The sequence below is a fragment of the Anguilla anguilla genome, chromosome 3, assembly GCF_013347855.1.
Source record: "Anguilla anguilla isolate fAngAng1 chromosome 3, fAngAng1.pri, whole genome shotgun sequence".
NCBI lineage: Eukaryota > Metazoa > Chordata > Actinopteri > Anguilliformes > Anguillidae > Anguilla > Anguilla anguilla.
In genome coordinates, this window is record NC_049203.1 from 48,418,380 (window position 1) to 48,430,603 (window position 12,224).

A 12,224-nucleotide genomic window follows, 5' to 3' on the forward strand; every position below is an offset into this window, starting at 1 on the left:
TGTGCCGCTGTGTCCTGAGGGGAGGCCCGAGGCTATCGGCTTCGGCCGCTCCCCGGCCTGCCGGGTCGGGGGGTGGCGCCTCCTCTGGCCACCGCCCGGTGTGGGCTCGGGGGGGCCCTCTCTGTGCCCTCCCCTCTGACGATCTCCCCTGTTGTGACAGATGCCATGCTGCAGGTGGCGGAGAGGCTGGAGGGACCCTTCAACATTGAGGCCGTCATGGAGCCGATCGACGTCAAGATATCCGAGGCCATCATGAACATGCAAGACAACAGCATGCAAGTCTCAGCCAAGGTGCGTTTAGCCCAGAAACTCTTCAGATTTTACACTATGAACTGCCTGCTAGGTAGAGTATGTTTGACGCTTGTCATAATTATAATGCCCTTGCAGGCTGTCTGAAGGTAGAACTGGAATTGTAAAATGATAATATGCATCAGTGTAGTGTAGAGGAAGCAATGCACAAATGATGTGGAGATACCATTCTTTCACTGGAGAGCTGTGGGAATTAGAAATAAAAGTTACAATCCCTTTATACTTGAAAAGAAGAGCAAAATGAATACTACCTTTGGGCCTGAATGCTTTGAATTGTTAGACTGCCCTTGTCCCAAAATCTAAAAAAAAAAAAAAAAAAAAAAAAAAAGAGCCCAATTAAGCATATGAATCAGTGGCCAATTACAGATTCAGGGCTGACCAAAAATCTTGTCAGTCACGGGTAGGACTTATTGTCTATTAAAATGAGCCTGTGGCTAAGTTTCACTTGTACTTGCTTTGATAGTTTCTGGCTGAGTTACTGCAATGCAAGCGTGCACATTTATTTAATTAATATTTAGCAATTCAGTGCCCTTGTTACACAAACTAATGTCTTATATTCTCCTGAAGAATATCATCGAGTTGCATCATCCAGTAGTATAGTGATCTTCAGTGGCATATAATATATTTGAACAGCAAATGGGATTAGCTATGCCTGTTCCCTTAGAAAAAGACAAACTGCACTTTTTTTTCCAATTTGACACTAAGGAATAAATGTAACAAAGTAGAAATCTATATATTTTCTGGATTTGGCTCTCTACTCCACAATTTTAGAACTGTAATCAAACAATTCACATATGGTTAAAGTACACGCTCCGCTTCTATTTAAGGGTGGTTTTATATATTTTAGTTTCATGTAGAAATGATGGCACTTTTTATAACTATTCCCCATTTCAGGGCATCATAATGTTTGGGACAAATGGTGTTTCTGATTAGTCAGGTGTGTTGAATTGCTTCCTTAGAGCAGATAGAATAGAGCTCTGAATCTATTTTTGATTCTAGCCTTCTGCTGAGTATTTCATGTAGCAGGATTACTGAGTTAGCTGGATAACTGTGCTGAGTAAAACCCAGAACAGCTCTTTTTACTTCCGTACATTATCCAGATTTGGGAGGCTTCTGGGTTTTACTCAGTACAGTTATCCAGCTATCTCATTAATCTTGATTCATAAACTACTCCATGGTTGCTTTTGGAATCTGTTATTGCTCTTTCTCCAGATGGGGACCTGCATTGTGCCAATGAAAGTCAAGGAAGCCATTATAAAGCAGAGAAATAAGAAAAAAAATAGTCATTGGCTATTGACATTGGCCAAACCTTAGGCTAACCAAAATCAACTGTTTGGATTACATGAGCCCCTTCCTTTTTTATTCTTCCTGCTTTCAGTTCATGGTTTCTATCTAAAAACGTACTTAGGAATTTAAATAATATTACTGGGATTTCAACAAATGATATTTTTTCAGTGTAGAAAGTTGGCTTTGAGTCTTTTTTAGTACTTACAGGTGTGACTGTGCACCTGGCTTTTCAGACAGCCGAATTTGAATGTTTCACATTTTATCATAAAGAATGTAATATCTCCTTTAAGTCAAAACACATTGCTGTGTCAGTGTTGAAAGTGCCAAAAAGAAGGGATGAGATTATTATTTTAAAACAAGATGCAGTTCCACTAAACAAAGCCATATGTACATGAACAAACCAAATAAGTAACATTGTTTATATATGTTCTGAAAACATCCACTCATCAACTATTTTCTGTCATTTAAATCTGGACCCTTATTTAGATCCATTTTCTAAGCTCCACTTGAGTTGAGTTATTTTCCCAGATTAAATCAAATACACAACTTTTTTTAAGGACACATGCAATTCAATACAGCAAGACTTTTTTAAAGATCCATTCAACAAGCCTCTGCTGAGTATTTCGTGTAGCAGGATTACTGAGTTAGCTGGATAACTGTGCTGAGTAAAACCCAAAACAGCTCTTTTTACTTCCGTACATTATCCAGATTTGGGAGGCTTCTGGGTTTTACTCAGTACAGTTATCCAGCTATCTCATTAATCTTGATTCATAAACTACTCCCTGGTTGCTTTTGGAATCTGTTATTGCTCTTTCTCCAGATGGGGACCTGCATTGTGCCAATGAAAGTCAAGGAAGCCATTATAAAGCAGAGAAATAAGAAAAAAAATAGTCATTGGCTATTGACATTGGCCAAACCTTAGGCTAACCAGAATCAACTGTTTGGATTTCATGAACCCCTTCCTTTTTTATTCTTCCTGTAACAAACAAATAAATACTAAAATGGCTCTCTCGGTATAACTTTAGTCTGGACCTGAAAATGTAATGCATTGAATGTTAATATATATTGCGCTATTATTTGGGGATGTTTACACATGTACATAGCCTATCTGAGTCTTTGTTCTGACTTTAATATTAAAATTCATAATGATAATACTTGTCGCAGGTGCAAGATGAGTCCAAAGCTATGTAATAGCTTGTTGTAATGTCCCTTTTGGCATTTGTGGCCATTTGGATGCATCCACAAAAACTGTTATTTTATTGGAGGTTGAGAGCTGTGCACTTTATTGTTTTAATACTTTAATACTAACAATTTGTTGTTCATTATACATAAAATGACTAATACAAGTAGTTCACAAAACATTATGTAATAAATGATGGTATAATATATTAATTAAATATAAATATACATTTTCCACTATAAATCATATTTTTAAGCACTCAACTGGCCAGTTGTCCAACCAAAACAGCAATTTGAACAAACATTTTGAAATTCCTGGACTGAGGCACATTGGAGGGCAGAAACAGCTTTGTCTGCTTAAGGTCTGAGTGGTGAAACCACTTGGCCTTCTGTGAGATTCTTCTAAATAGGAACATGAGGTTTTCCACTTGTGTAATGTTGCCATGTAAATAAACAAGCTTCACCCAGTTATAGGCCTTTGTTTTTGAATTATAGGTTTGCTTTCTGGTCAGAAAGATTCAGTGGCGAGTAACCATGTTTAATGTGTTTCTTGCTTAACTGCATTTTTCACTGCCTGCAAACTGTAGTTAGAGTAGGAAGAAAAACAAAAGCAGCCACTGATTTTAGGGCAGACTTGAAAAATTCCTTGGCTTACATTTTCTTCGAGGTTTGGCCAAGGTCAGGGTCAAAAGCAGCGTTTCATCCAACGTAAACGGGAACACGTGCAGTCGGTGTGCTTACGTGTACGGCTGGGAAACATGAAAAGTGTTCCCGGTGTGAATGCCTCACATTCCATAGATGTGTCTCCCTAACTAAAGAGGGCTATGAATTTCTTCAGAGCCATTGTGATTGCCCTTTTGATAAGAAAAGATCACCAAATGCTCCCGAATAGCCACTTTTATTCTCAATACTTCTCCAGTAAAGTTGTATAAACCAACATCAGTGAACTGATATTCTTTCCAATGAGGGTAGGGATTCGTTTATGTGGCAGTTGGGTGGCAGGTTAACCGTGAAGGCCCTCCTTAAACCTGTTTGAAGTCTTGTACACATGTGTGAGCTATTCAGTGACGGAGTGTAGCACAGTGGGTAAGGAACTGGGCTTGTAACCGAAAGGTCGCAGGTTCGATTCCCGGGTAGGACACTGCCGTTGTACCCTTGAGCAAGGTACTTAACCGAAATTGCTTCAGTATATATCCAGCTGTATAAATGGATACAATGTAAAAATGCTATGTAAAAGTTGTGTAAGTCGCTCTGGATAAGAGCGTCTGCTAAATGCCTGTAATGTAATGTAATGTATTCCATCCATCCATTATGTATACTGCTTATGCTGGAGCCTATCCCAGCGTGCATTGGGCGAGAGGCAGGAATACACCCTGGACAGGCCGCCAATCTATTGCAGGGCACACACACCATTCACTCACACACTCATACCTATGTGCAATTTAGAGTCTCAAATTAGCCTACCGGAATGTCTTTGGACTGTGGGAAGAAACCGGAGTACCCGGAGGAAACCCACGCGGTGAACATGCAAACTCCACACAGAAAGGCCCCAAGCCAAGATTCAAACCTACGACCTTCTTTCTGTGAGGCGAATGTTCTCCCCACTGCACCACCATGCTGCCTGTGAGATATTCCTCACACTATAAAACGTTTCCAGAGACCTGTGGTTTTATGTTTAATAGAAGAACACAGAGGGCTGTGCATACAATGTGAACAGAGGTTGAATGTGAGCTTGGGGTAGCAGCCTTGGATAAGAAGTGACAGGCTATGTAAATCAGTATGCATGCTATACAGTTCCACTGCTTTCTTGTGGCTATGGATGCGAGCAAAGACAGCTCCTTGTCATTCAAGCCATTCACAGTGCATCTGGGCAACATATTAGCATACAAGCTACTGTGCCGTTAGACAGCGAAGGGAAAGAATCACATTACCATTCATGCTCAGTCCAATTCAAGCTTACACTTTAAACCAGTGGCAGCCTACATAGTTACAATATTTTTAACAGTACCAAGTTCAGAAAACCTTAGTTCTGAAAATGAAGTCCTCTTAAAACCGGATTACTTCAGTGCAGTGCAGATGTAGGACATTGTTGCTGAACCTGGTGCCTCAAAAGCTTAGTTTGTCTATCCTTTTTTTCTAAAATAAGCAAGTAAAATTGAGGTGTCTTGCCATAAAAAAAATTCTTATGCAGTGATGAATAAGAAGTCATTGAGTTTACACGGCTTTGTGCACTGGATTTCAAAACTCCACACCACAGGAAATGGTGATTGATCCTGTCTTTTAATGGCTAAAGACTTTCCTGAAAAACACTTGAATACCGGTAAGGCGTACGTGTGTAGAGCAACGAGCCGTGTTAAATCATCTTTTGAAGTCGCTTCCTGCAAGCTGAGTTTTTACTCATAAATTTAAATGCGTGCGTCAGTGTGCATTACACTAATTCTCGTGGAGAAAAATGTACCAGTGTACCCTTGCTTTCAGTTCATGGTTTCTATCTAAAAACGTACTTAGGAATTTAAATAATATTACTGGGATTTCAACAAATGATATTTTTCAGTGTAGAAAGTTGGCTTTGAGTCTTTTTTAGTACTTACAGGTGTGACTGTGCACCTGGCTTTTCAGACAGCCAAATTTGAATGTTTCACATTTTATCAGAAAGAATGTAATATCTCCTTTAAGTCAAAACACATTGCTGTTTCAGTGTTGAAAGTGCCAAAAAGAAGGGATGAGATTATTATTTTAAAACAAGATGCAGTTCCACTAAACAAAGCCATATGTACATGAACAAACCAAATAAGTAACATTGTTTATATATTTTCTGAAAACATCCACTCATCAACTATTTTCTGTCATTTAAATCTGGACCCTTATTTAGATCCATTTTCTAAGCTCCACTTGAGTTGAATTATTTGCCCAGATTAAATCAAATACACTCAACTTTTTTTAAGGACACATGCAATTCAATACAGCAAGACTTTTTTAAAGATCCATTCAACACGCCTCATGTCCATTAAGTAGGGGTTCTCAAACCCGGACCAGCAGGATCCCGAAGTGTGCCGGCCTGCTTCACGCATCGCTTATTTGCTACATTTCTTGTGGCCTTTGTGTCTTTAAGCCACGGCCAATTTAAACATGTAGCCATATTTCTAACAAACAAACAGTGATGATGACCTTGTGTTATGTACTATCCTAATTTATTCATGAAGATGGAGGCAGTGTTGCTTGGTTTTTTTTTATAAAATCTCATAGTTAGCAATAAGCTGTAACCAACACAATGAGAAGAACAAATTCATGTATTTTTTCTTTCATTGCCTTGTTTTTTTTAGCACTTTACTAGAAAGGCATAACATTATTTGAGATAGACTGTTTTCCCGGTGTGATCTCTGTTTAATACTGAGCAATGGAAGCATTTATATGTGTGTATTTTGAGTATTGTTATGTGAGTCACAAAAGAGAGAGTGCCTTTTGTACAGTATGGCCTATATATAATCCATCAACATTTTTCCTTTGACCTTGGCCAATAAATAACATTGCTATTACTTTCATCACTAATACAAAAAGGCAAGTTACATTTTGTTCAAAAGGAAAAGGAAACTTTTTCATGCAAAAAGAAACTTAATTTTGAGTCAAAGTTAAGGACTAATGTTGATCCAGGGCTCTTAAATCTATGCTTGTATAATAGTTTAAACACCATCTTCTGGGGTTTTGTGGTAGATAAATATAAAAGTAGAATCTAACTAAATAGATGCATATAACAATGCCCTGTGAATGTTTTAGCATGTACCTATTATGTGTAATGGACACTCTTGTTGTTTTTTCTCCCTGTCCCTGGAACGCTGATGATATGTCTGTGGTGTTAATTCCAGCTCTTGTTTCTGCCCAGCACTTGGTCACGTATCTCCCCGTAATCGTAGGTTTTCCAAGGATGTGGCCAGCCCAAGCCTTCGGGAATGGCCCGGTCCACCCGCGGCATCTCGGATGTGTTCAACGCCCGCTTCAGGCCCTACAGCCCAGAGGAGCGGCCCACCACAGCGGCTGGCACCAGCCTGGACAGACTGGTGAGAGAGAGAGACACAGAGAGAGAGAGAGCAAAATCTGATGCTTTGGCAATATTTACAAGTGTACTTCCTGCCAATGAAGCAATTTGAATGTGAATTTGAGAGAGCGAGTGAGAGACAGAGAGAAAGAGAGAGAGAGAGAGAGAGACAGAGAGAGAGTAAGAGAGAGACAGAGAGAAAGCAAGAGAGAGAAAGAGCTGGAGAGAGACAGGGAGAGAGAGCGAGAGAGAGAGTGAGAGCGAGAGAGAGACAGAGAGAGAGAGAGCAAGAGAGAGACAGAGCGAGAGCAAGAGAGAGAGAGAAAAAGAGAGAGAGAGAGGCGGGCTCAGCCCATCACGACCGACTCCGCCTCGGTGTAAACATAGTTAGTCACCAGGGAAGTCTTGCATGACTTGACACTGTTGATTAAAGCTGGTGATTTGCCGACGTAGGCCCCCGGAGAGGGAAATTAATCCTTTGTACCTATCTCCTGGTCACGCTCCTCTATTGAGTTGCGTGTCGTTATCCGTGCTCTGTGAGGAGAGGCGCATGCACTGCTAATTTGTCCTTCTCCTAGCTACATACCATTGTCGGTGTGATTTTTCTGCATTGCTTGTGCTCCCAGCACAAAGTGTACACCATTCTGCCTTTATTGAATTGGCTTTTGCGATTCCATTTGTTGCTTTCTTGTCTTTTCGGTATTTACTGCCAAATACTATAGATGATTTGTGTAGTTTTACCAACTCCCTGGCATGTCTATTTTAATTGCAGTTTTAGCCGTAAATGTTATTCTTACACTTCCATTTGTACTTTTGATTTACATTACTATGGTCCAGTCTGCAGTGCATTCAAATCAATGGATGGTATTGTACAGCATTATAGTGCAAGGTTAGCCTTGGTTGTGATAAACACCAATGTCATGCTAGACAGTTTAATCAGATTAAAAAGTGGTTTGGCCTCTAACTTCTATATGAAATGTAATGCAGTTTTAGTATTTTCATTTTAACCCTCAACAGTTTAAACAACACTATTAACTAAACTAAAGCAAGCACTCAAAAAATGTTGTTAAAGTTGACAGAACAAGGCTGTGCACAATCAATGAATTGGCCTCGGAGTCCAGTGAAAATTTGAGTTATTTTCCCATAAGTTCTTTACTGAGTAACTGCAATGCCTGCACAACCCTTAACGGAAAGAGACAGAGATGTTAATAAAGTGTCAGAAGTGCTTATACTTAAATAATTTAACCAGCCGGTTTTACACTCATTATACGCAATTGCTGTTAGTTGTAAATACATGATTTTTGTAAATGGTAAGTAATTTGTGAATTGTAATGTTCAGTTACTTGGAAGGTATGGATCGTTTTTCTCTTTCTCCACACACACATATGTCTGCCTATTCAGTGAACTGCCTCTCTTCTTTGTTTCAATGCTGCTTTCCAGAGGATGGTCTGGAGGACAATGCAACACAGCGTAAGCCTTTTTGTTGTGACCATCTCCCCTCCGCCGTTTGTTCGATGGTTTCTCCCAGCCCTCTCCCTGTGTCTTTGTCCAGTGGCTGTGCACTCACTCAATGTAACGTTGAAGAGAATTGGTTAAATTGCCGTCGTGTTGTGCAGCAACACAGATGGCATTTGAAAGGGATTTAGTGTAGTTGCCTTCTTTTTTTTTCTTTTTTTTTACTCCAGGGCCTTGTTTTGGGGTGGCAATAATGGCTATAATGTATAAAGATGAGCTGATGGTGCAGGAGACTGTCCAAACCACACTGACACCTCAGGAATATATGAATATCATTTAGATAGGTTATGTGTCCTGCAGGTGTGATGTATTTTTTAGCAGAGCGGAGTTTGCATTCGCTCCTCTCACTGTCCCTAAATCTCCACGCTACACTTGCAATGTTTAATAAGAATTTATCACTGAAGGAAATGCTCATCGGTGGCTGGCTGTGGAGGGGCCGAAGGTATTAAAACACAATTTAAGTTGGAAAGACAGGCCCGTAATTACGACAGTAAAGTACCGCTCTCGTCGTTTAGCAGGGATCCTGTTACCACGGCAAAACTGCTGAACACATGGTTTGAAAATGAGGTAAAACTGGATGACTCAAATGATGGCCCATGCATTTAGCTTCTTAAATTTAAATACATCTGGGGATCACCTTTATGGGCTGTGTCATCTCTAATCCAGGACATATTGTCAGGACCCAGAGATAGTGAATATATGAATGGTCACACCGAGTTGGGCTTGCACATGCATCCATATCACATACTGTACAAGATGCATGCATTCTCACGTGGTGAGATTGCTGAAACTGATACCATACATCCATTTTTCCACTGCACTGGCATAATGATCTTATAGATAGGCATTAGATGTTTGATATAATAATTACTTTTAGATAAATCCAGATGCATGTGGTAATGATCTATACTTAAGCAGATTACTAAATTGATTTGCAATAGAAGATACTTTGCTGTAGAGGCCCCAGACTTATAATGGACCCATACTGAACAATAATTGAATATATATTTTTCCAGATAAACAATTATGTTTGAATGATTCACAGAAAGCTGTCCTTAATTTCCCATGATTGAAACTAGGTTTCAGAACACTAAAAGCTAGGCCAGCTTGTTTTGTTTTTTTCATACTTTTTTTCCCACTATAAATGTGATGCTTTTTTAATTAAAACAATGAATTTTTAACGAAGGTGGGGGAAAACCTCTCAGTAGTCTAGGTTACTGCTCCATCTATGTGCAGTTCCTTAGCTAACGTCAGATTTGTCAGGGTGTCTTTAATGCTTTGGTCAGTGTCGCTGAGCTGCGGCTGCTATGAAGGGTCTGTCTGATTCGTTTCATTAGCTGGTAAAGTGGGTCAGCTCTGTGGGGCACGGCCGGTGCTGACTGTGGGGGTCCGTCCCGGGAGATCCTCCCTGGGCACTCTGACCATTACCACCCAGGCACAACTGGGGCCTCTGTAGCAGCAACTAATGGAGTCGGGTCCAGGAGGACCACAGTAACTCCTGCAGCCATGCAGCATGTCATAATGGCAGCTCTTCTTCTCAGAAAGCATGAAACTGAAAATGCGCACCATCAGCCTGCCTGCTTCTATCAGCGTCCTTTTTTTTTTCCCCCCAGTGATCTTACTTAGAACATCGGATTGTTAAGGTTTTTGCCATTTTCGCAAAATTTGGGATTAAGGACAAACTGCAAGGCCTGAGATCACAAAGTCATTAAAGCTTCTGTGGATGCAGAAAAAGGTACAGCCTATTCAAACAAATATTAACCTCTGTTCAGATCATCGGTGTACTAGTATATGGTCAGTGAGTTTGTTTTCACATTCAACACGCTTGCTAGGCATAGACAAGCTTGTTTGATCTGTTGGCAGCTGTGTCTGTGTGGTTCTGTGGGCCATTAGGAAATTAGGAAATGTAGTAAGGAAAGTAGCAGCGGAAAACATTCACTATATTGTGGTTCTGTTGAGGTCGCCAATACCGACACATTAACAACTGATTTTCCAGGACTAGTTCTATTTACGCAATAAAATTATTCCAACAACCTCATTTGCAATTTTTCAATAGGAGACACCCGCAAAAAGGGTGTAAAACAATATGGGATGCTTCCACAGCCACGTTACAAGGCGCTGAGAAATAGTAAACGAGACATGATTAGTAGAAATGTGGAAACGTATTTAAAATCCCATCTCCTTTCCAGAGTGTCATGCATCACAGAATGCATTCGTTCATCTCCACCCCACGCAGCCCACAAGGGAAACTGATTTGACTGAGGAGGATGTGTGTACAGCCCGACAACCTTCTCCGGCATCCTGTGTATGCGCTATAGGCTATATCAGCGCAAATTACCGCCTGGTTTTAAGAGTTAGAAAAATTCTCGATCAGAAGGAAAGTCACAATTAATGTATGCTCTAGTAAATTAGAGAGAATATTGAATTGGCCTAATTTACATAATTTCCACCCTGCTTTAGAACATTCACACCAGGTATACATATACATGAACACATTTAACAATGCATCAAAAAGATCCTAATAGCAATTTTGATATTGCGACCTTCAAGCAACTGTCACAATCCTTTAGTAAATCTGGCCCTGTGTGTCTTCAGTGAACTATAAATGCATTAGCCCTAAAGCACAAAAAATTGGCATTTTTACTGATGTCAGTAACATTTAAAGTTGGTAAGAAAACCATTTTTGTCTTCTTAGAACTTTGGAAGGAACTTGTTTGCTGACAAATCATCAATAACTCAAGTCTGGGGGAAGGAAAAAAAGCCTTTTAAAATGTCACAGTATGTACAGAGGCATTAAATCATCATGGGATCTGTTTGTCTGAATACAGCACATACTGTGCTCTATCCAGTATTGAGTTTATTTTCATCATAGTGCACCTGACAGGAGTTAAAAAGGAACTGGTCTTGCCTGAGAATCACAGTAAAGCAAAGTAAAATGGGGGAAGACATCAACTGTACTCAAAGCTTTTGGGAAATCAAGGAAGCTGACGGAGGTACATGCCAGTTTTGTGTTTTGTCATTCCATCATTTAGCTTATTCTTCTCATCAAATCTGTGTGTATTCTAAGATGCTGTGTATTGTATTAAAAGTGACGTATATCTTTGTAAGTTAAGAAAAACTTTCTTTTTCTTTTCTGTGTGTGGGATGCGGCATGTCAGTTAATGTTTTTTTCTCTCTTTTTGTATCTCTTTGGCAGTGCTGTGTTTGGAAAAAGATTATTATTATTTTTTTCCCTGTGGGAGTAAGTTTGATCTTAAGAATGCAGTTCCACTGTGCTGCAGATCCACTTTTAATTATTTTATGGATTCTGTGCAAAATTTGAATCATATGCCCATATGCTGCATGTTGTATATTTTTACCAAATTATTAGTAAAATGTACGGAACCCCCCTGGGATCAGCTGAGAAAAAAAAAATACCCATGTGTAAATCTGTACTCTCGGTTTAGAAATCTGTGCGCATGGTTTATAAACTGTGCTCTCGGATTCATAATTCGTGCCCTCGAATTACGAATCCATGCCCACGGATTTGTAAACTGTGCCCTTGAATTACGAATCCATGCACACGGATTTGTAAACCGTTCCCTCGAATTATGAATCCATGCCCACGGATTTGTAAACCGTGCCCTAGAATTATGAATCCATGCCCACGGATTTGTAAACTGTGCCCTCGGATTTGCAATCCATGCGCTCAGTTTTCGAGGGCACGGTTTACAAATCCGTGTGCATGGATTCGTAATTCGAGGGCACGGTTTACAAATCCGTGTGCATGGATTCGTAATTCGAGGGCACGGATTGTGAATCCGAGAGCACGGTTTATAAACCGTGCGCACAGCTTTCTAGACTGAGAGCACAGATTTACACATGGGTCTTTTTTTTTCTCAGCTGACCCCAGGGGGGCTCC

General features: G+C 40.1%; 1 protein-coding gene across 2 annotated transcripts in view; it reads left to right on the forward strand.

Annotated features, from left to right (window-relative positions):
* LOC118222421 (glypican-6-like) overlaps positions 1 to 12,224 on the forward strand; it is a 205,931-nt gene that overhangs the window by 156,193 nt on the left and 37,514 nt on the right. Inside the window, exons 5-7 of one of the 2 annotated variants that reach the window (XM_035408008.1) lie at positions 161 to 291; positions 6,687 to 6,830; positions 8,249 to 8,278. In XM_035408008.1, coding sequence (XP_035263899.1) covers positions 161 to 291; positions 6,687 to 6,830; positions 8,249 to 8,278 — 305 coding nt within the window. The remainder of the gene's footprint in view (positions 1 to 160; positions 292 to 6,686; positions 6,831 to 8,248; positions 8,279 to 12,224) is intronic. The other variant, XM_035408009.1, reaches the window with a different exon arrangement.